Source organism: Anomalospiza imberbis, chromosome 8 (assembly GCF_031753505.1).
Source record: "Anomalospiza imberbis isolate Cuckoo-Finch-1a 21T00152 chromosome 8, ASM3175350v1, whole genome shotgun sequence".
In the NCBI taxonomy this organism is placed as follows: domain Eukaryota; kingdom Metazoa; phylum Chordata; class Aves; order Passeriformes; family Viduidae; genus Anomalospiza; species Anomalospiza imberbis.
Genome location: NC_089688.1, coordinates 27,313,541 through 27,337,462, shown reverse-complemented (window position 1 = coordinate 27,337,462; position 23,922 = coordinate 27,313,541). Strand labels below are relative to the sequence as shown.

The window sequence follows — 23,922 nt, the reverse complement described above, 5'->3', positions numbered from 1 at the left end:
CACTTTCACATGCACTGCTAGAGCACTGTACAATTTACTGTATAAAGGGCAAGATTAAGCACTTGTGGAACATGGTATTTCCAATAAAATACTTCCATTAACTTTGGTTTACTCCGAGAGAGGACGTGGCCTGTCCAACCCAAGTCACCCAATGCCAAATTACTTTTCTAATCTACCTTTCTCCTGACACTGTAAACGTCCTCCTGAAAAGATGCCAGAGACCACCTGCATTCCTTAAAGAGAAAGGGACTGGGATATATCTTGGTTGGTTTTTGCTTTACCAGATCAAGTGACAAACATGCAGATATACAAAAGAAAATTTTTAAAAAAGGTCTTTATTGATGTCATGTTCAATACTTCCATAAATCATTATTTATTTAATTCAAACAACTATAAATTTGACTTATGAAAAAAATATATGTCTCACTATGTCACAGTATTTGTAAGAAAATAAACTTAACAATTTGGTAACTTGGCTTTATTTTCTCAGAAGATTGCAAGGAGTATAGAGTACGTTAACTGGGAAAAGGGTGAACAACTAATTCTTTATCAGTTTAAGCATATCATTAAACTTACTTTTTTGATTTAGCTACCAACTAAAGTGAATATAAAAAGTAGAAATATAAAGATCAAGAACATAAGTCTAAAACACAAAATCAAGACCGTACAGTAACTAAGAAGGCACTTCTGGTTTCTGATTCAAGTAAGCATTTCCAGTTTTGGCAAAACCCCTCACAACCAGAAGTTAAATCTAAATGTGCATTTGTTGCTGGAATATATAATTCTACCTTTTCAGCATTAGATTTTAATGTTTTAAAGCCTTGTCGTTATCTTTCTGATGGTTCAAAAGTTTTGAAGCAACAAGCAGACATTTTTATTTCTGCAAGCAGAAGAACTGCAACACCACCGTTCAGGTGTTCTCTCAGTCAATTGTCATTTGCAAGGCAAAATATCTTTACAAAGGCACTTCAATATGGTACCATCCAAGTAAAATTTGCCAATTAAAAAGATTTTAATTTTGATTGTTCTATTTGTTACATTTCTATACTGTTCAGGTAAATAATCTAAAAACATTGATTTTTTTTATACATTCATCTTATGCTAGAATGATGACTAAGTAAACTGACTTCCAAATTGAGCACAGAGCAACCATTAGCCTTCATGAATAATGTTCATTAAAAGGAAATTAATATATTAGACTAAGAAACACCCCTTTAAATAGCTACAAACTGTTTTACTACTGGACAAACCCGTAATATGATGGTCTTTGGAAACTTCCAAGGAGGTTATGGTTCCATGAGCTAGCAGTAAACGAGAAGGAGTCTCAAGATTTTTTTGTTTTTATTCTTAATTTACAATCTGCTTTCTGGCAAAAAGCTTTATGGGTCAGGAAGCTGACTCATAGTATCTTCAGTAGCCATAAATCATGACAGCCACACTAAGGGAAACCAAGACACAATAATTAGTAATAGCTGTCAGGCTGGCCCACAGCTTCTTTAAAATATTGCATATTCCCCATCCATCAGACACCCCAGCTTATACAACATAAAAATCTAGTGTTACCACATTTCTGTTATTAAAAATGTGTTACTCCTGTCCAATATCACATCTCCACCCAAAACCATAGCCTGACCTTTCACCACGGGCTGCATTAAAATGCATTTTTAGAAGTAAAGTTCTTTAGTGAGCATGGAGACCACGCAGGGAATCTGCTTCTTCTCACTGAAGCGGGGATCGTCGGACTGGGACTCGAAATTCGTGGCCACCACGTAGTTGACCCGAGTGAGGATCTGCATGATCTCAAGCTGCTTTCCATGCTCATTCAGCACAGAGCACAAAGACTGCACAAACCAGGAGCCTCTTCCAGGATTTCTCCAGGAGTAATAACCTAACAGGAAAGACGAGGAAGAAAATACAGGGAGTTATTTTTGCTCTTTTGTGTGAAAGATTCTGGGCAAAGATTAACAATGCACACACAGAAAGCTGATCTCTTAACTGTTGTGTTACATATTAGATACATACATGTTACTACTTCATTAAAGCTGAGAATAATGCATATTAACTCTCCAAACCTCACACTGCTTAAGTACCATTCTACATTTTGGCATTAGGGAATCTGCAAGAAGTAAAATTGCACAGGTTTCCTTCCAGAGAATAAGTATTGTACTGTAACTATTCCCCTTCCTGCCTTCATCACGGATTCAGCACACCAGGACATGGAAGGGCAGGATTCCCAGAACACAGTATACTGCCTTTGCCATCTGTAGTCTCCCTTTTCCTCTGCAGCCAGTGTAGAATGGGTGGATACCCAATGTACACCGGGCCTTTGTGTTTTATCCATCAGTGCACAATGTATCATCAGGGGGTCCATCTCCAATCCAGTCAGTATGGAAGGTGAGTGTTCAGGCTTCTACCCCCATCTTGACCCTCTTTTTATTACCTGGCACTGTGGAATAAGCAAATAGAAAATCTGCTTCTACTGGGATTTTGTATCTCGGGTTGGCATCTGTCTCCAGGGTGTCATTGGCAGGTCCAGAGTCAGTTTGTATACCTTCATCAAATTCAGAGCCTCTGCAGGCCTGAAAGCAGAATAGAATAGAATATTTCCAGTAAGCAGACACAAGGTGTTATAACAATTAGTATTAATCAAAGTTTTTTAATGGATTCAGTTCTAAGCAGTACTTTGAATGTATTAAAAACAGAGATGCAATTCTGGGGGATTGTAGATATTCTCAGTTCAGTGAAGAGAAAAAGAGAAAGATTTCTGCCAGGCTAAGCCTGGGAAAAAGTCCGAGAGGAATGTAAACAATCTATTATCTTGCTTTCTGTTCACACTGCTTATAGATATGTTCTACCACACTGACCCAAGTCCAGTGTACCAATCAGGTGAAACGTTTTTACTTTAAGACCAATAGAATTAATGTTCACGATGTTCTCTATAAGAGAGAGAAGTGCTTTTGAATAAATGCTCATTTGCCTTCTGAAATTGTGCGAGTCATTTCGCCCGTCCCTGGCCCAACAGCGTCAGGGGGTATCTAATTGTTCAGTGATAAAGTCACTAGCTTACCCTTTGAAAAATATACATCCTGTAAGCAGAGGGAGGCAAAGGTGTTGAGGCTGTGCATCTCGGTTGTTGGTCAACAACTGCCATGCCAGCACTGGTTAATTCTAACCATGATTAATTTTACCAGTCTAGAGTCATTCTCAGCCCCAATTTTTACGTAATGCTATGTGCAGTGTGACTTCTGGACAATTTCTTGACAATGGACTCCACAGGTGGAGACTCTACAGTGTGGGCAACAGGTTCTAGTGTTTGACCACTTGTTACAAGTATACTGTGTTTTTAATACTTCTCCATTTATTGCTTTGATTCTTAATTTTCTCTTAATCATGGGTTTAGCTAAAGGGCACACTGGGACAATGGTCCAGGTGGGTAATTTTCAGCTCTAGATCAGTAGCTTTGACTAACAGCTCTTGCAAAAGGACAGGTCTGACTGGCTTATATAAGAGGCCTGATTGCCATTATTAAGATAATTTTAAAGTCTATAAAGTAACCATTTCAAAAGTGTAATTAGAAGAAACATCACTTCAGTAGTATAAAGAGTCTAAAACAGTTTTCACCTTGAGGATGAGGATTAACTGATGGAATAGCCTAAGGAAAAACACATCTGCTGCAACTCTTATTTGTAAATAGTACTATGCATTATGTGAAAAAGAGAATTCAGACCCATGATATGTCAGTTAATGCTGTTTGAAACAGTTGTCTTTAAAAGTTTAACTGATATACAATTAATTACATGCTAATTTAAAAATGCAATATATATTTTTAGGCAACTGAGGAAAAGTGTTACTTTAAGCAGTAATATGTAGAGGCAGCCTTAATTCAAAGACACCTGGATAGTATTATTCCTATTGAAAATCATGTACTGTCCTTAGCTCTGTCTGCACAAAAGTGAGTTTATCTTTCTGCTTTGAAGTCCATATATTACCAAGAGAATCCATGTAAAAAATTACAATGATAACATTCTTTACACCTCTGAATCTTGTATATAAATTATCTTTTAAAAACAAACAGTAATTTTACCCATAGATAACTTCTCTCAACACATTTTTTCACAAACTTCCAGCAACATTCAGTAAGTCAAGCTACAGGGTTTTTCTAGGGCAGACAACCAACAAAGCATGTTTTCCCTGCTGCAGCAGTAGGACACTGTATTTACCTCAGGGCTATTACCTGAATGAAAAACAGTTTGGGTTTGCCTATAAGGCTTTTACACTTGTCTCCTCTGAACAGTGCAGTCAGAGTCTTGATAGCCATGGGTCCATCTGTGCCATAGATGAGCCCTTCTTCCCCATGGCTTAGGAGGATACAGGCAAAACAGGCAGCATCACTGTGGTTCTCCTCAGCAGCTACAAAGCAAACACTTCTGAGTCAAAAGGAAGCCACGTTTTAAATGGATGTTATATTTAGCATACATATTTTTCTGAGGCTACATATACACTGGGCATAAGAAGGAGTGGATCATCTTTTACAACATGATGAGTACATGGATCCATCCTTCACCTGAGTCTGAGTTTAGCCCACTGGAATCAACAGGCTGAACTCCTTATCTAATATGACACGGCTCTCCACCTAATACACAGGACAAGTGCTTCACAAGAACATCATGCATTTCTGAATTGATGTTGGGGGATGAGGTGGGGAATTAAGCCCAGTCTGTTCAGAAAACAAATCCTTCCATACAGAAAATTATATGTGTGTGGTCTAAGCAATCTGCTCTGCTTTAACCTGCTGTGAGCAGGGAGCAGATTCAGTGACTTCCAAAGGTCTGTTCCTCTCTAAAATATCCTAGGATTCTGAATTTTTACCTTTCTTCAGTAATTTTTCCATATCACCACGGCTTCGGTCATGGTGTATATCAACTTCAAACCCTAAGTTCTTAAAACTCTTAGCAAGGTCTCCAGCATCTTTGTCGGTGCCATTGCGTGTGCCCATTCCTGCCGGAAAACAAAGAACATGGTTGACTGCACATTACACAACTCAAAATGCTTCACGTGTTCAAAGGCAAATGTTCAAGTTCATCATTGATAGAATTAAACAGTGTCTTGGTGACATGTTTTTAAAACAATCCTCTGGCAGCACTGAGAGCAAATTGTGAGATTTTAAAAATAATGCAATGTTCAGTGCCAACACATATCTTGTCCTGAAAAATGCTGGCGTGCCCCCAGCACCTTGCACACAGGAGCTCTAAGGATGATCCATCTCCTTTTGGTTATGCAGTACAACACAGGCACAAAGCACCCCATGGAAAACTTGTTGAAAAGTGTCCCTATTATACCCAGTAAAAGGAACTGATACAGAATCTTCAGGGGAAAAAAACTTACTGCGTTTGCCAAGTGTACAGGAAAAATCCTACAAACCTGATGATAACACCAAGTATTTGTCTACCTTGGAACCACATGTGGTCTGGAAAGTTAAATGCAGGAGTGTGAACAGAGCACACCTACAGCTATTAGCTTTTGTAGCTCATAGCTGTAGCTCAGGGACAGAGAATTTATAACATGGGTTGCAGATGCCAAAGTTCAAATTTTAACAACATAGTTTTAAACTCCGGAACAAAGGTTTAGTTTGAAGTTGGTACAGCAAGGAGACACGGTCTTTGAGACATACACTGAAAAGATGTTGAAAAGAGCCATTGTAGTGTAAGTGTTAGAGAACAGGAAAAGTTTTAGGAACAACTATTTATCAAAAAAGATAAAAACATTCATTAAAATTCCATGTCGTAAAAATAGAATACTTATTGATTAAAGAAAGTATAAAGATGCTGTGGTCTGTAATGAGTATCATCAAAGAAAGAACATTACCTGTTTTGTCTTCAAAATTTTTGTTGTTTATAATAATACATTTGCCAACTTTCTTGTAATCCATATTATACTGGAATGTGGGTGTAACAATTCGGTATTGATTACTGAGAGGGGGCTTTGGCTGCTCTTCTTCTCCATTCTTCCTTTTTCTAGGTGAACCAAATGAAATTATTGTTAGTGACCAGTCACATGCATGGCCTATTTACTGTAATTCAAACCACTCATGCAGCCCTGCCCAATGTTTCTCCTTCCCTAATATTTGTTTTTTTCATTTACATTTTGGATGGAGGCACAAAGATCTTGTGATTTCCATGAAGTGATTACTGTGTGTGGATGGAGTCTGCTGAGGTGAAATGACTCTGGAGTGAACTGCAGCCAACAGCAGGACACAGATCCTGACCCAGAGATAAAACAAATGGCCGACATGAAGTGAGGCTGGCAGTAACCTTTTGCAAACAGTTTCTGGACATATTTTACTTTTACTGTAAGCAATTAATGTAAGAGCAGACAGATTTCCCATTGTAGCTATTCCAGGAACATGAAGATATGCAGTTTACCCAACTGTGTGATTTGTTTACTGAATCACCATCATCCCTAAATTTTGTGCAGACTGGGAAGTAGGTAGTTTCTGCTGATAAAGGTTACAGATGTGAACAAGTCACGGGTTAATTTGGTCTGCCAAGCAGCAGTCTGAACCTATGCAAAAACCCAAGCACATTACAATGTAATCATTGATACCTGAACTTCACATCAAATAAAACCTAAGAAAAAACAAGTCAAACTATTACAATAATTATGTTAATGGGTTATATTGATAAATCTTCTCTGGTTATATGACTGTGTACTGATCTTTTTGCTGTGCACTGGAGTCTTACACTGGATTAGAAAGAGATGCCAAGGGATAGCACAGCCATTACTCACAGATTTAATCTAAATAAAGTATTAATACCAAATCAATTACAGCTAGCATGCACACCTGATGTACCAGCATGAGGAACTCAGCAGTACTTACTGAGTACAGTGGATGTTTTGGTCCAAGAAGGTAGCTTCAGGTGTGGTTAAGATTTTCTCAAGCAAAACTGAAGCCAGTAAGAACCTATAAGGAGTCTGATTCAATCCCAGAATTACAAGCAAGCTTTAGAGCCAGCCCACTTAAAAATAATGCTCAGGAAAGAGCAGAAGAAGCTACTGGCACCTCTCTTATTTGTTCCAGCATCCAGCTTCCAATAGTATTTACTGCTGATGTCTGAGAGGAAAACATAAACTACTTTAACAGCACAAAGAACTGTATAATACAGTATGGTTATAACAACATCAGATTCTTCCTATAACCTCAATTAATTTAAGTACTTTCACTATTCTCATCCTGACATCTTCCTAAAGGAATATTATTTTATTAGCTTTAATAATAACCTGTAGACATGAGATTGCTATGAATTGATTAAATGTTGTTTAGGTAATCTATTTTCTTACCTGCCTGATGTAACAATGGTTGTCTTTTAGCTTTAAGTGTCCTCTTTTTTATTACTAACGAACAAGATCAATTGGAATCTGAAATAAATTCTTTAAATGATTCATCATGTATAAATGCTACTGCAATTCAATTTCAAAACTGCTTCTTATCTTTGAGTGCCTTCACATTCTATTATAAAGGGCCAAATTAAAGAGCTGCACCTGGCAGGCTTCCATTATACTCTTTTTACATGTGACCATCTTCATATCATGTCCTCATTGAGACTTCCCTTAGGGACTGAAAAACAAGATATTGAACCATATCTACTTGAGGATTATGTCTGGAAATACAGGGGATTTTTCTGACAAATTGCAAGTATGCTTATTCTCCTTGTATATGATTCTTGAGGGCTTTGGAAGCAATAATTAAATATGCTTTGCCTCAAGAAAAGTTTTAACCAATTCTTAACTAAATCTTTTAAAGAATTAGCCAGAGCTGCTGGTATTACATTTGACTTTCAAAGAGATTTTGGATTCTTATTTTAACCTAAAATTCCCCCTGCTCCTCCATCACCAGACATTTCTTTGTCAAAGAGAGAAAAAGAGAATCCAGAACAACAAATAACCACTCAGGTCCATGAAGAGGCATTTCCTCAGCCCACAGGTTCCAGTTTCTAAAGATTTATCTGGCTCCAGTGATTTCCTGAAAGAGTTGTTCGAACAGTGGCTGCTAGAGACAACAGGACATTTTCAAGGGGATTATGCACACATTTCTGCTTATGTCCAACCCATGAACAGCTGTCAACACTCAAGGATGGACCCATGTGAGCAGTATCATGTTTGCACTGTCTGCTCTTCTAAAATGCTGGAAGTGACCTAACTCCAGCCCAGAAATCAGACAGCCACGTTACCCCACAAAAAGCCCCACTGAAAATAGCAGCAAGGGTTAAGTGGCACAGCAATGTAGCCACGCAACTTCTCTGAAACCACTTCACTCCCAAGTTCAATAGTTTGCACTCATTCATGCAGAAATACTCGTGAGTTTAAGGGATGTAATTCCTGCTGCTGGAATTCTCAAGAGCAGCCAGAAGCTCTGTGCCAGTCAATGGCAAACACCACAGACAAGCCTTGGCAGCGCATTTCCCCATTCCTTTACACAGGACACCGTGGTTTTATTCTAATGATTCCTCCCAAGCTGAACAGGTTAATGTGATACTCAAAAAACCACAGTGGGGTTACACCTATCACTTCCTTACTGGCAGACAATAAAAGTTCCAGAAATCTTTTGGCATCAGTCCAAACGGAATGAATAAGAGAGTAAAAGCTGCGGATTATGCTTAGCCTGGACCTGCAGTCCAGACAGAAATTATTTTTTGAATATTCTGGTTCCTCTGTCAACATAGCACAATATAGGAACTGCCTGACTGGACTACACTGACAGTATAATGTCCAACATTTTAGATTCCAGAAGCTAAATCAGACCTTGTAATGATAACTAGTAAAGTTACAAGTAAGTAATCAGGCTTTAAGAGAAATCTCCTGTCACTGACATATATATTCTATGTTCTCTCCCTTTGGTCAAAAGTTCAGAAAAACTGAAACTCCACTCTGGCACTCTCATATAGCTTGCACATTTTCACCCTCACCATGTCTCTAAATCCAGGCCTTAGGTTCGCCTACTGCATATTTGGGAATGTGATTTCATCAAGTCTAGACTCGGTATCAACCCTGAGAAAATCATTATTATCAACTTCTCACTTTTCAAATATAAAACAAAAGTTACCTATTCTGGCTATCATTTTGTTACCAAACTTTTAAATAGTAGTAAAGTGTTTTATCATCATGAGTGGCTAAAATTCTGCCAAAGTCAATGGAGATATCTCACTTGCACAAGTAGTGGACTTGATCTTCTAAAGGACTGCTACCTATCACAACAAACCTTCTTTTCTCTTATACTTCGAATAAATTATTGTTTCAATGTGGTTCAATATTTAAGGATAAAAATATCACTGACAGCATTTAACTATACCTAAAGATTATTTAGAAAAAATAAATCAGTGTCTCTTAGCAGCTCTGATTTTCGCTCCTTTGACTTCCTTTCTACTTGCACCTTCCTCCATTCCTGCTGCTACCACGTATTAGTGTGACATACCAACATACTAAGAATCCATGTGCAGGACAAAAGCTTCCCTGAGCATTGTCTTTATTCATCTAGTATTCATCTACTCCTCTGCCTGGCTATTTAACTGACTGTTCTTTTCCAAGGAGAGTTGTTAAAAATAAACTCTAAAAATGGTATTACATAGGGATATCCAGGTTTTAAAGAAAGCTATAGTCCCCTTCTCTCCCAGGAAAATTAGGGCCTTTTATTGGTGTACTGAAAAATGTAAGCAGATGTAAAAAATTCTACAATTCTATATTATTTAATTTAAGGGAGCTGACATTCAGAGTTGGGTGGAAAAGGCCACACTGATTCCATTCATTTCTCTTTGAAGTAAACCCACAAAAGGAGAGAACTGTGTCTTACTCTGCTCTATGCAGTTCAGTAAACTTCACCTTTCCTTGATAAGGAATATCTCAAAACACTGACAGCTTTACTCTGACTTCCTTCTTTTATGCAATGTGCAATATGATTTTTGAATAACTGATAACATGCTTTGGATAAAAGGAAAATTTGCCCTTGAAAACACAGTGTCTTTGCAAAACACATCACTTCAGGATTCCTTCTGGAGTCCAAATGCGTTTTTGGCATTGGTGAATAGTTTTATTCTAGTTTCTGTCACATTCTCAGCCTTTCTGTTGAGTCTGGGCAAGATTAGAGCAGCGGACAGTACAAACGTTCTCAGGTAATCCACTGACACCCACCAGAACTTTCATACACTTAAGTGTTGTGGGAGGCAAGGTGTCTTAAATTGCAATGCTCTGTGGTCTGTTACAAACAACTGAGATGTTTCCCTTAGGACTTTTGACACTTGGCTTCATTTTGGCTTCTTTACAGGCTTCATTTGAATAAGCTTCCCATTAAGTTATAGTATTGTGGGGGGCATGGGACAATGCATTAGTTCTAAGGCCTCTTAAGAAACTTACATAGCCTATATTGCTGATTTATTTTTATGCAGTTTGTGTGGCTCTTTGTTGCTCTTTTTGCCTAAAACCCCTCACTCTCCTTCCATTGTTGCATGCAGAGTATAAACTATGTTTGTGACTACTGCTCATCACAAAAGCTGTTTGCTCTCCTGGGGAAAAATCCTGGACTGGACTTAGTTATAATAAAAGACAGTGAAAGGACAGACAGAAAACAATGAAAATGCAAATAAGATTGTGTCTGAATTCATAAGGCATCCCCGAGCTATGTGCAGTAAAACTGAGTGTGCTGAAGATTAATTTAGATTTATTCATTAAAAAAAAATGAACAGGAAACAGAATTTATAAGTTAGCTAAAACAAGGTTCAATATTTTGTTCTATGTTTCTACCTTATCCTCAATAATTAGTGGTCTGATATGGGCCCCATAATTCATACTTCTGAAGCTTTCTGATAATCATGCATTAGGATCTTTTACTTCTGCATAAACTTCTCTTCAAACTACCAGCTTTAATACTTTTATTCAGCTTTAATACCTTTATTCCCTCTAATTTCACTGCATTTAATACACCTCTAATTACTGTACATTCTCCCCACTTTGATTTTTTTAATCTTGAACCCTGTGGGCAGTATCAAGCAAAAGACTCTTGTTAAACCTGACTAGAGTTTTTTAGATCTTGAGTTCTCTAAGCCACACTCTTTGTTCTTTGTCAGATCTGTTTTGGTAGTGTCACACAGATTTAAAACTGCATGCAAATAACAGATTATCCTGTTGCCTTTTTTTATTAATATTGCATCAGGCTGGCAGAACAGCAACATTTCTGGACAAGAAGAATGTGTCACTACTTGAACTGTCTGTCATAAAAATGAATATTCCTTTACTGCTAAAAATCAGAAAGCATAAATTACATGGGATAAAGACTAAACCTGAAGGACTAGACCAAATACTAAAACTGCATTACAGTGCACTTGAAAGTGCATACTCAGGCTTGCAAATTATGTGCCTTGAGAGAAACTGAAAGAAAAAGCTTAACAGCTGAAACACAACTCTTCTGAGGAAAAAGGGGCAATACAAACTGTATAGGAGGAAGTTCAAGTAAGCACTGAATACTTTCAATTTCCCTATTAGCAAAGTTAGCAAAGGACTGCTGACTTTGAGAGATGAGCACCAACAAAATCACCCGTCTTTAGAAGGTTATTTTAAAATATATTCCAGATAGATGTCAAAAGAAAACTGAAAAAAAATTCTAATAATAAAGTCAGGATGTCTTCCACACAACAGAAAGTCTTCATTTAGCAGAGAGAAGAAAAGTGATCCTACAAAACTGCACACAGAAGTTCCCCAAAAGGCATTTAAACCTTACATTACCTTAATTATTTCACCTACACTGCTTACCACGGCACACAGATGTCTCACACAAAAGGCATGAAAACTGACAGCTGCAATTTAGAATAGCAAACATAAACAACACAATACCACACACACACACACACACACACAAAAAACCAGTGTTCCTAGATTTCTGTTCCCTGTCACCATCTTGTTTCATCTGTTAAAGAAATTCAAAATTTCAGTAGAAGTTCATATTTATTGATGGTATATGAAGTCTGTGCTGCCCTTGCCTATTTATATATTGCTTTGCTGAAATGTCTAAGCTTTGAAAGTAATTTTTGGGAATGGGTGGAATAAAGGGAAATGGCCAGTGTGCCTCCTGGAACACCACAGCCCCCAACAAACACACTCCACTTTCCTCCTGGGAGCAACAGGACTGCTCAGGCAATGAAATAATGATTTTAAAATGCTCTCAAGAACAGGGCCATAGGAATTAATTAGCCTTCAGCTTCTTTTTGAAGTGCCCATTAGTTCATGACTTCTTAAGGGCATCTTTGGAATCAGAATGTCAGTTGACCAAACAAAGCCAGTTTGAAAGCCAACAGAGGCAAAGCCTTTTCTTTGAATGAACCTGAAGTTAGGAACCTACTAGGACAGTACCTCTTGTTCATCTGGAAACTCATGTCACAGGCCCTTCAAATAATTGTAAACACAGTAATTTTGAAAAGAAAATATTGCTGTAGCAGTATTAAAAGAAAGGAGTTAGGCAAACAATGTGATTATTTACTTGAACTTACCAAGATAATACTAGAGCTGGGAAGGACCTAAGCTATCATTAAAAAAATTCTTTTCATGACTGGACTGAGTTCATTCATCCAAAAAACCAATGTCATACTTAAAACCATACTTTTGTTCTTGATATGACATATGAAACAGTACTGTTACAGATTTCACAGAAAATTTGCAGAATAAACTGCTTCAATTTATTTAAAGACATCATGGCATTTCCCTAAATTTCTTAATATTACATCTGAGTGTACAACACAGAATAAAATATATTTATTAAGACCATATGCTAGCTATGCTTTGCCCAACTTACTTGATGAAATGTATTAAACAAAACAAATGAGTTGTGCTTCTGCTGTTGAATAACTCTGGGAAAGTAACTCCGTATTTCTTGGTCTCAGTTCTTCCATCACAAAATGAAGTCTAAACAAATGTATTTCATACAGCAATTGCAGATCATGTGGCTTCTTTCCAGGGGGAGGGTCATTTAAAAACTGATGCCCCATGTTCCAACCAGCTGAGCCCATCTCAGGGGCAATCCTGGGCCATGTGCTCTGGGATGATCCTGCTCCAGCAGGGAGCTTGGACCAGATGACCCACTGTGGTCCCTTCCAACCTGACCCACTCTGGGATTCTGCCCAGTAAAGTGGAGAATAATTTTAAAATTTGTATTTTGTCCATCTGTGCAATGTTTATGTCTAGAGTGTGTGGGTTAGCTTACTGACAGGTGCCTCCTGGAAAGAAAATGCATGAAACAAACCATCCTTACTGTAAAGTTATTATTTACATTCTTATTGTAAACTTCCACTATGGAGGTTTACAGTGGATCTCATTCCAGAAACAAATTCCTTACTTTGATTACTTCACATTAGTTTCTCCGAAGAGAGAACAATGCTAGTGCCTGTATGACTATTTAACATCAATTGAAACACTGAATACATTTTCAATACCTCATTATGAGACATTTTTCAGACCCTAAGCTACTCTTGTAGCTTTTTTGTTCCATTTTAGTTTCAGAGCCATCTCCAATTAGAAGAGATAATCTTTTCTAAAAACCTGGAAAACTGAGAAACTCAGTCCAAGATAACTCAGAGTATAATGAAAGAGTCGAGCTGTTTGAAAGAACAAGCCTCAGACTACAACTTCTGGCATGCTTTGCAAATGTCTTTTGAAGTTCTGATAGTTAATCTAAATATGCCTTCCTGTCTTTTTAAGTATGTGTTAGTGATGGCCTTAACTAAAGCAAATCAAAACCACAACTGCAATTTAATTTAATATATACAAATGAAGCAGAACAAGTGCATTGGGACTAAGCCAGCTGCACTTTGGACAAGAAGTTTCAACAGATCAGTATCTAATATTGTCCACATTTCACAACAGTTAAAAAAAGACAAAAGTAAAAAGAAAAGAAACAGGTAGCAGTGCCCTAGTTTTCTGCAGTTAATATTTTAGGGATCACTCACAACCCACATGACAATTTTGTGGTGTGATGTGAGTTCCAGATCTAAACTCTCAATCATCACTTTGTAATTGAGATTCAGCTTCCCAATTAGTTGCATTTTATTTGCCACGAAGGCCTCACAATATTGTATGCAACATAATAGCCAAAAACATTCAAAGGTTAATTTTTACAGATAAAGAATTTTGCTTGGTGAAAGGCTTTCTGCTCATTTCTAGAAAACCTGCACATCCATACCTTCCATGGGTGTTCTGGAAACTGAAATCTTGCATGATCATGCCCTAGGCAGTATAATGTACACAGGCAACTGACAATTACATGCAAAAAAAGATGAAGGTTCTTTTACCTTTCATAGGTACTAAGATAAATTAACAGGTACATATGGATTGCTTGGAAAATTACTCAAAATAAAGCAAGCCTTCCAAACACTAATGCTCAGAGAACACTCTGGCAAGGATTAGCAACTGCAAAATGTCAGTGGAGCTAGGACTAGCTAAACTAAACTGTTTTAGGGTATAAACTCATGATTTTTCCAAACAGGTGGCAGAGAAGGAAGGAGGTGAATAACATTCTACAGTACCTTGGCTCATCATCAAATGGTACTCCACACTGCATCTGAAAACAGCTTCAGCTTGTCCTCAGGAGCAGGTCTGGTGTTCTCTGGCAATGCTAGGAGCCCACCATGCTCGGGGTTGCATTGCAGAGAGAACAGGATGCTCTGTGTGCCCAGGCCCCAGCATTCGCCTGTGTCAGCAGTGGGTCACGCTGGACTCTTCTGTTCTGTGGGGCCATTCAAAGCCCCCGAGCCATCACCCTGCCAGCTGAGGTCATGCAGCCTGAGCTACCTTTGCTGACAAGCAGAAAACACGCTCCCATCACTCGTTCTATCTCTGTTCCTGTGTAAGAGTACAGGAAAACAGATTTTGAGATGGAGGTGGGACAGCAGACTTCACCTCTTCCTTCTGTCAAAGCCTGATCCACCATTGCTACAATATTTACCCAATGAATGTTTCTAGCAAAATAATGCAAATTAACATGCATAGTTTACAAAGCCTCTCTTTTACAACTACTTCCTACATGTTTACCCTCAAGCAGTTTTTATTATAAATTTGGCTTAAATTTGTTTGGATTGCTCTGAAAACTTAAACGTGACACTACAAAATAACTGTCTCCCAAATTCTGTATGACACAGCCCAGAGTTTGTTGTAATGAAGGAAATAAATTACTACACTAAGAAGTAATTAGGATACTTGACTGTGATTACTTCAGATACAGTTCCTGGATAACCCAGTGTTTGCTGTACTTCACATTAAAAAGACTCTAAGGAGACTGGAAACAAATATTGACTGTGAATCAATGAGCTCTTGTAATATAGACTAAATTCTATTTCAAGATACTTGGGCTTTTCCTATGAGGTACATGCAGTAAGCATCCAAGGGAAAGTACAAGCACTGGCCACTGAAATCAATGAGTTTCCACTCATTGTTAAATACTCCTGCAGTGTTCTCCAGAAGCTGAGTTCCAGGTCTAACAAAAATTGCTTTAACAAAATAACAACAAAAAACCCCCAAAACACAGACACACACACACAAACACACTAAAAAAACCCAACCAAACCCCCCAAACAAACAAACATAAAACCAAAACAAACTAAAACAACCTCTGACTTCAAAAAAGAGCAATACAAATGAAATATTCCTGTTGTTCTTTGTTGCAATCTCTTAACTGTCTTTGTGGGAACTTTTCCAGACTCTAAATTACTTCTGAAATGTTATGTTTGGTGCTTTCAGGTGAACATAAACAATTGATATTGTTTACCTTGTGCTAAGCAGAACAAGCAAACTCCAAACAAAATTAAAATTATATTGTGATAGATTTTGGAGCTGTGACAGTAGAAGGAAAGATCATCACCCATTTACAGGACAAACTAAGGCACACACTGACTTCCTTAGAGACATGAAGGAAACATGAGGCTGAAACAGGAGGTCAGCTCAGACATCTGAGTTGCAGCCCAGAACATAACTTCAGAGAATGATTCATCAGCTGTTATTTGTTTAAAGTAGCTTGCTATTTTTAGTCTATCTAAGGATAAAAGAGATACTTTTCTTAGCACAATTTATTTTGAGAAGTCTATAATATTGTGACACTGAAAAACATGTAACAGAATGGACAACTCTGGAAAACACATATATCTGCATCAGTGTGAAACTGTTCTTCATAAAATTTCTACCTGAAAAGCAGCTTCTTTTACAAATCAATATAAAAACAAACTGTTGGCAATCCCCATACAGGCACTTATGGGCTGGCGTTGATGATCCTTGTGGGTCCCTTTCAATTCAGAATGAATGTGATACTGTGAAAAGTGGATGGAAAATAGATCCCCAAAAGACACAGGGACAACAGGAAAGCTTAACTGAAAGAAAGACAACTCTCTATACCTGTTACAACTCCAGACCTGAGGTTCAGCTGAGGATGAATCTCAAAAATGAATATTTATTCTTTGAAGGACAAAGTTGAGAAATATGGCTATACTGACACAAGGGTCATGAAGTTAAAACAGACAGCCTTTGGTAACATCTTTGCTTCCTCACTTTGATGTTCTGCAACCCAAATGAACACTGTACACATGAAATAAAAATGTATATATCCCTGAATCTTTTTAATCTAAATACTAATTTACAAACCTGGTGGATATCTTAACTATGTAACTATCACAACCATGGAACTGCAGAAGGTGAGAGGCACACTGGCATTTCCTGGAAACTTTCAAATTACTCAAAAGTCTCAAACTTTAAAGTGGTGTGACTTGACAGAAAGAAAAATCTTACAGATATTTTGGATTTGCAGTGTTAAACAGCTAAAATATTCTTGGTGACTACATGCCCCACAAAACCTCTGAAACTTCTTAGTGGGGTTTACTTACAATCCATCTGCATTGGGGGCACCATGGAATCACACATTTCCATTTGTAGGTGTATTTGTCCATTTCTAAGTCCATTTCTAAGTCCATTGGTCCATTTTTAAGTCCATTTCTAAGTATTTGTAAAGATTTTTGAATAGATATTTAAACTGTGTTTTCTGTTTCCAGATGAGAAGGAGTATATTGACTATAAAACAAGACAGTAGGGCTGGAGTAGATAAAAGTAACCAGATGACAAATGGTTCTATACAATTAAATTAGGATAAAATTGGTGCCTAGATACTACTAATAACAAAACTCTTCTGCACTGTTTCTTCACTGAAGCCCACCTGCAGTCAGGATTTTTGACAGTGCAAATACAAGCCTACCAAGCCTTGGGAATTTCTAGATGCAGCTTTAAAAAAAAACCCCAACTTTAACTAGGATTAAGAGAAATCTTAGCTCTACTTAACACAGTGCAACTGCAGTTTAATTCTATTTCATTTTACATTAGCTTTCCTAGATGCTAAAATGCATTTGCTGCTATCAATCTCCCTAATGGAGGTCCCTAATAAAACACAAAAGATACCAAATGAAGATATTAAATCATCCTGTGGAGAAGCAAGACTATAATTTAAGCCTTGAAAGTGTAAAAGGAGCACAGATAGCACAGTAAAAAACCCCAAGCTCATATGGGAAAAGTTCTATTAGTTAGCTAAAAAAATAAAATGCACATTTGAAATCCTTAGCTGAATCTTTCCTTAAACAGGTCTTAAATTTTTTTTGGTGTGCAGCCTTGCCAGAATGTGTCTTGGTATTTCTGCTTTCTGGAACGTAACTTTTTGCTCAGCACAGCCAATTTTTCGTTCTTTTGCAGTACACAAAATTAATCCCCTCCTGCCATCTAGTGGCTAAATAAAAACCCGGAGCCAAACACGGCTGGCAGATTGAATCCAAAATTTCTTCCAACACTTTTCCCCACAAGACAGTTTTTCTCACCAGCATTAGCTAAGTATTAGCACTTTTCCAAAGAGAAGGAAATATGTAGAAGACAATTCCCCTAAATCGTTGAGATATCAGAAGAATCTGCCCATCCTGGCTTGTTCTGAGCCTCATGGCCTCTTTGGTACAGCAGCCTCATAGACTTCTCAGAGAGAAATGTGCGGTAGTGAGTAAGATTTTAATTTACTTCTAGTCACTGCTGTGACAAGGCAGATCTCCAGTCACAGCCAGAGAGTGGCAAATTGAAGCTGTGAGGCTCCTGGAAACAGCTGGTCTTTCTGCACAGCTTTGAATTTGGCTTCTCACTGCTCTGTTCTCTCCAATTAAAATTAATGTGCTTATGTAACATCACAAGTTACTTGTTTTCCTATTGAACTTGTGTTAAGCAGTAATACATGAAATGCAGTGAAGAATTTCATTGAGAGTACTGCACAACTGGTAAAGACTGGGTTGACAAAATAAACTGAAAAAAGGGACAATAAAATCCTAGTCACAATAAAATCCTAGTCACAATAAAATCCTAGTCACAATAAAATCCTAGTCACTCCAAAGCTTTCTAGGCACCTTATTTAAGATGCATTACTTCATGTGGTCAAAATGAAGCTTTGGCAATCAAGACAGAGAGCCACACTGGTTCAAGTTCAAATACATCTAGCCTGGTATCTGGTACTGACTAGGAATGAGTCTGAAGAAAGCAAACAGAAGAAACTGGATACAGGATATATTCCCACAGAGACGTGACTTAGGAACATCTTCACCAAAGATGTTAACATCTGGAATTTTCTTCCACACGTACATCTAATGTCTTCTGAATTTACCTGGAATCTTGACGTCTGCACATCCCCTGGGTGCAGTGACATTCTGCACTACGTTAAAATTACACCTTAACACTTGATTTAAACCTACTGCATGAACTTTTCATTGGATGTCCCTAGATTCCCTGCCAGGAACAAAGAATGATCACTCCCCCCTCACTTTCCCCTTTATTACAATCATAGTTTAGAGCAGATCCCATTTTCCTTTATCCTCTCACATTCCTCCCCTATCTTCATTCAGACCAAAGACTTTTAGTTTCTGTAGGACAAAGACAAATACCTTAATTGTCAAGCACCTCATTCCTCTGTAAGAAATCACTTCCTTCTTCAAGAAATTCTGTTAGATTTCTAAAAGTATTTTTTTCTACAAAATCTAAGTTGAATTCTCTCAATTACCTCATATTTAATCTGAGCAATTTTTTACTTCTAAAGAAAAATGTTGTAAATTGCATCTTCAAGGAGTTCCCAAAAGATGAATGCCTCAAAGTGATGAATAGCCAAATTATTTTAAATATTTCTTATAGAAAAAGTCATAGAAATGCTGATTATTGCCTTTCCTTTGGAAATTATTAACTTTGAGTTGCATAATTTAATAATAGTATTAGCATATCACCTCATAAAGAAGACCAAATCAAGTATCAAAACACACATTTTATGAAGTTGAAAAGAAACCTTTGAAAAAATATTTGACAAGATGTAGAAACAAATGTTACATTTGTCTATTTGTTAAAATTAATAATACACACATATATCATGAAACATATTTGAGGAATGATAAAATGAGACAGAGAAAGTACAGTGATTTGCTTAACAGCACATCAAAAGTCTTCTAAGACTACAGAATTTTCATTTCTCTCACAAATTTGTTGCCCCTATTAAACTCATAGAATAAACAGCAAAACCAAAAGTATATTTACCATGTACTCCCTGAATTACACTGCTCACTTTAATGTAAATTTCCAACAGTAAAAAGAAATCAAAACCTCTCTGTAAATGCATTAGACTTTGCATCAAATAGCTCTTACAAAATCTCACTAAATCCAATGTGAAGTAACCATTTGCTGACATTCAACAGTATTTATAAACTTTGCATGTTCATTTTTCATCTTTTGCATTTCTAATCACATTTATCCAGTGTTTTCAGGAGTACAGATGAGCAGTAAATAGCTCTTGCTTCCCACTGATTTAATGAAAGTAAGCTTATGCTTCAGTGAGACTAATATGCTTTAAAATTAAAGGCTTTTAATGTGTTCTGTAAGGGGTTGTATCTCTAGACTTGGTGAGGCTTCTTTGTGCTACAACCTAGATGGCACATCCAGGCTTTAAAGTAACTTAGGCAGTCAGCAGGGGATTCCAGTGATGCTGCAGATTAGCTGAGCTGAGTGCAGTAAAATAGATAATTAATGGCATATTCAATTCCCAGCTCCACCAAAGGTCAATGTTTAAGATATGGGACTGTAATTGATGCTAAATGAACTTGGTGGTCTCTTAGCTGCCAAATAAAACTTATGGGAGATATTATAGGTTTCCCTTTAGGCAATATTACAAAGAAATACTTTAAGGTACAGACAAGATGCATTAAATTCATACAACATAAACCACCTTTCTATCCAGACCATCCAGATACCTTAAATTCACACAACATAACCCACCTTTCTATCCAGACCATCAATAACATTGTGGACATGGCTAACTGAAGACCAAATCAAGCCTTTTTTTGTTTCTTTTATTAAAAGGGTAACATGGCAGCTGATCCAACAACAAAAACAGAGTACAAGTAGGAACTTACTTTCCAAAAAGTGAGAACCTGCTGCTTCTGTCTGGCCTTGCATCAACTGCATCACAGCCATCTTCCTCACCTCCCTCTCCAGCAGAGAGATCACCATGCTGATCCTCTGACATCTACAAATGAAAGTACAAGAACGTAAGTGTCCCTCAGTGAGCACTGACATTTTAGAGACACTTCTATGAACCAGATTATTTATGGTCTGGTTTATAGAAGATACATGTGAGGGTTTTAGTCAGTTTTATTGTATAATACTTCCTCAAGAAAGAGTGCCTACAGATTTCTGGTCCTGAATTGCTGCGGCATTGCACATGTTCAGCCATCTCTATTTCCTTGTGTCAGTTACCAAAAGAAACTCGTCTAACACCACTCTCAAAAAATGCAGATTACAGCAAAATCAAAAATAATTCTATGGTGAAAGATCACAGAATCATAGAATACAATCATAAAATAGAATCAGAATATTCTGAGTTGTAAGGGACCCCTGGGGTCATCAAAGTCCAACACCTGGCCTACACAGGGCAGTCCCAAGTACCCTGCCATGAGCCCAAGTGAGCTGTCCTCATCACAGAAGTAATTCCCAGATAGTTTTCCAAGGTCTGGAAAGAAGCATGTTGGGATGAAAGCAAGGGCTCCCGTGTTTTCATTTGCATATACATAATCAGATGTGTGCAAGTGAAAGAGTCCTGTGTATTTCCTATGGGCGGCTGGAATTCAGTCATTAAGCAGCTGGGAAACCGCAGCAGAACGATCTGCGCCAGCTCAGCAGAGAGAAGCGCAGGGCAGACGCAGGACCTTCACTCGGGGTGGGATGCACTGAAACATCTGGTCTCTGCTTCCAGACTTTCATCAGGAAATTAGCAGCGATTCCTGCCCCCTTCCCACAGTTAGGCAGATTAAATTTGCTTTTATCACCCATTTACTGAGAAGAGCACACGTTTACATGGAAAACCACCCCGGACAGCTGGCAGCAGCAGCAGCTCAGAGCCCACCAGCGGCTCCACGGCTGCACCACCCGGCCGGGGAGCGGGGCGCTGGCAGAGGGCTGGGAGCTCCCCGGGTGGAGGAGCAGCTCCCAGAGCCGGGTCCAGCCCCGGCTCTGGCGAACACACGCGCGCAGAGGAAGCAGAGCGCGCAGGCCGCGGGCGGAGGCGCCGAGGAGCAGCGCGGGGCCCGCAGGGCAGCGGAACGCAGCGAGGGACGCGCAGCGAGGGGAGGGAAGCGGGGCAGGGAGCCGGGCAGCGGGGCCGGGCAGGCAGGGGCAGGGCTGGGAAGGGCCCGGGGCTTGCCTTGCTGCTGGGTCCGGCCGCGCGGGAGCGAAAGCGAAACTTAACGGGAAACTTAAAGAGAAAGAGGCAGGCGGCGCTGCCGGGGCGGCGCCGGGGCGGGGCGGGCTCCCCTGGCGAGTCCTCGTCCGCATCACTGACCCTTGTCCCCCTGCCCATCCCTGACCCCACCCCTGTCCCTGTCCCCATCGCTGACCCTTGTCCCCCTGCCCATCCCTGACCCCACCCCTGTCCCTGTCCCCATCGCTGACCCTTGTCCCCCTGCCCATCCCTGACCCCACCCCTGTCCTTTCCCCATCGCTGACCCTTGTCCCCGTGCCCATCCCTGACCCCACCCCTGTCCTTTCCCCATCGCTGACCCTTGTCCCCGTGCCCATCTCTGACCCCACCCCATTCCCTGTCCCCATCGCTGACCCTTGTCCCTGTCCCCATCCCTGACCCCACCCCTGTCCTTTCCCCGTCGCTGACCCTTGTCCCTGTCCCCATCGCTGACCCCACCCTTGTCCCCCTGCCCATCGCTGACCCTTGTCCCCATGCCCATCCCTGACCCCACCCTTATCCCCATGCCCATCCCTGACCCCACCCCTGTCCCCATCCCCATCCTCATCCCTGTCCCTGTCCCCGTCGCTGACCCTTGTCCCTGTCCCCATCGCTGACCCCACCCTTGTCCCCCTGCCCATCGCTGACCCTTGTCCCCATGCCCATCCCTGACCCCACCCCTGTCCCCATCCCCATCCCCATCCCTGTCCCTGTCCCCGTCGCTGACCCTTGTCCCCGTGCCCATCCCTGACCCCATCCCTGTTGCTGTCCCTGTCCCTCCCCCCAGCAGAGGGTCTCGGGCCCTCCTTGCTCCCCAGGTAATGATGGCCACATCACAGCGAAACAGAAATTACCACATTTTAATAGCTGTGCTCCGGTACACCCCCGCCAAAGAAGAGTGGAAAGTTTCATGGTGACACGAGGTTGTCTAGATCTAAGGAAATTTTCCCCCTTATATAAACTTCAGTGGCATTTCCTTATCCTCCCAATTATTCTGTGTGTTGCATCTCTGCTAATTACGGTATCCCACTGTGCAGCTGTAGCAGTCCAGTACATGGACTGAAGATTGGCACAGTCTTGCTAATTACTCCTGGATGCAGGCTCCAATCCTGCAAAATCATACACCTACCCAGCGGTGCGAGGTGTTTAACATTCACTACCTGAAGAGATTTACATCAAAGAGACATTTTTCAGTGTAACTGCCTCCTAATTGGCACAAAACACAGTCATGGTAACAAACAGGCTTTTGCTCCGTGGCAGGTCAGTGCCTCCATGTGATGGAGGAGCTCTTGCCGTGTGTCTGCACGCAGCTGCTGGGACTGCTCCCTGCTTCCTGGGATCAAGCCTGTGGCTCCTGGCTGGATGTGTAGCCAAAGTTTTCTCCTGAAAATCAAACTAACAGAATCCCATGGTTCCTCTCATGCCATCTGTTAGCTGCTTCTTTTCAAGAAAACAGCGACACTTCCAAATCCATATTGGATCACCATGGACAGCAGGGACAGAGGAGAGGAGAGGAGAGGAGAGGAGAGGAGAGGAGAGGAGAGGAGAGGAGAGGAGAGGAGAGGAGAGGAGAGGAGAGGAGAGGAGAGGAGAGGAGAGGAGAGGAGAGGAGAGGAGAGGAGAGGAGAGGAGAGGAGAGGAGAGGAGAGGAGAGGAGAGGAGAGGAGAGGAGAGGAGAGGAGAGGAGAGGAACTCTGTAATCACCAGCGGTGACTGACATGGCACCTGAAATTCAGAACATTGAAATATGCTTTTCTGATGATATGTGTGGGTGTTACCCAGGAAATACAGAAACTCTTTGATTCTATATCTTCACGAAAATGTTTATCCATTGCCATCTGGTGACCACAGCCAAATTAGCAGACCTAGAAATTACTTTTTTCTAAATGCCATCATATTGCTATCAGAAAAGTGGTCTGATAATGCTTGCCAATTTTCAAGAGTTTACTGTTAGAATTGGTTATAGGGAATTTCTCAAACTCAAACTGTTGATGAAACTTCAGTTTCTATTTTCTTTTCACATTGGTTGCTGGCATTCACAAAGAGAAAGTTTGATTCCTCAGTGGGCTGCAATACCTTTCTTAAATACATCTTAATTTTAATGCAGTCCAAGGTGC

The 23,922-nt window shown here is 39.7% G+C and overlaps 1 protein-coding gene across 2 annotated transcripts; it reads right to left on the bottom strand.

Moving 5' to 3' along the window:
* Window positions 1-319: 319 nt before the first annotated feature.
* Window positions 320-21,884, bottom strand: CASP7 (caspase 7). 2 transcript variants are annotated; one of them, XM_068198080.1, is made up of 7 exons: window positions 21,770-21,884; window positions 20,484-20,596; window positions 5,866-6,014; window positions 4,870-4,998; window positions 4,235-4,410; window positions 2,441-2,579; window positions 320-1,888 (listed from the first exon to the last, which is right to left on the bottom strand). In XM_068198080.1, the coding sequence occupies exons 2-7, from the start codon at window positions 20,594-20,596 to the stop codon at window positions 1,665-1,667; spliced, it is 930 nt and encodes a 309-aa protein (XP_068054181.1). In that variant the 5' UTR covers window positions 21,770-21,884; the 3' UTR covers window positions 320-1,664. The 2 variants fall into 2 exon arrangements, with proteins under 2 accessions (XP_068054181.1, XP_068054182.1); XM_068198081.1 differs by having other exon boundaries at window positions 20,484-20,598; window positions 21,778-21,803.
* Between the last annotated feature and the right edge of the window lie 2,038 nt (window positions 21,885-23,922).

Coding starts and splice junctions, on each gene's coding strand:
- CASP7 (XM_068198080.1), bottom strand. CDS start 20,596: ATGTCAGAGGATCAGCATGGTGATCTCTCTGCTGGAGAGGGAGGTGAG. Junction 4,999..5,865: donor AAATTTTGAAGACAAAACAG/GTAATGTTCTTT, acceptor GTTTTCCGGCAG/GAATGGGCACACGCAATGGC. Junction 4,411..4,869: donor GGAAAAATTACTGAAGAAAG/GTAAAAATTCAG, acceptor TTTGCTTTGTAG/CTGCTGAGGAGAACCACAGT.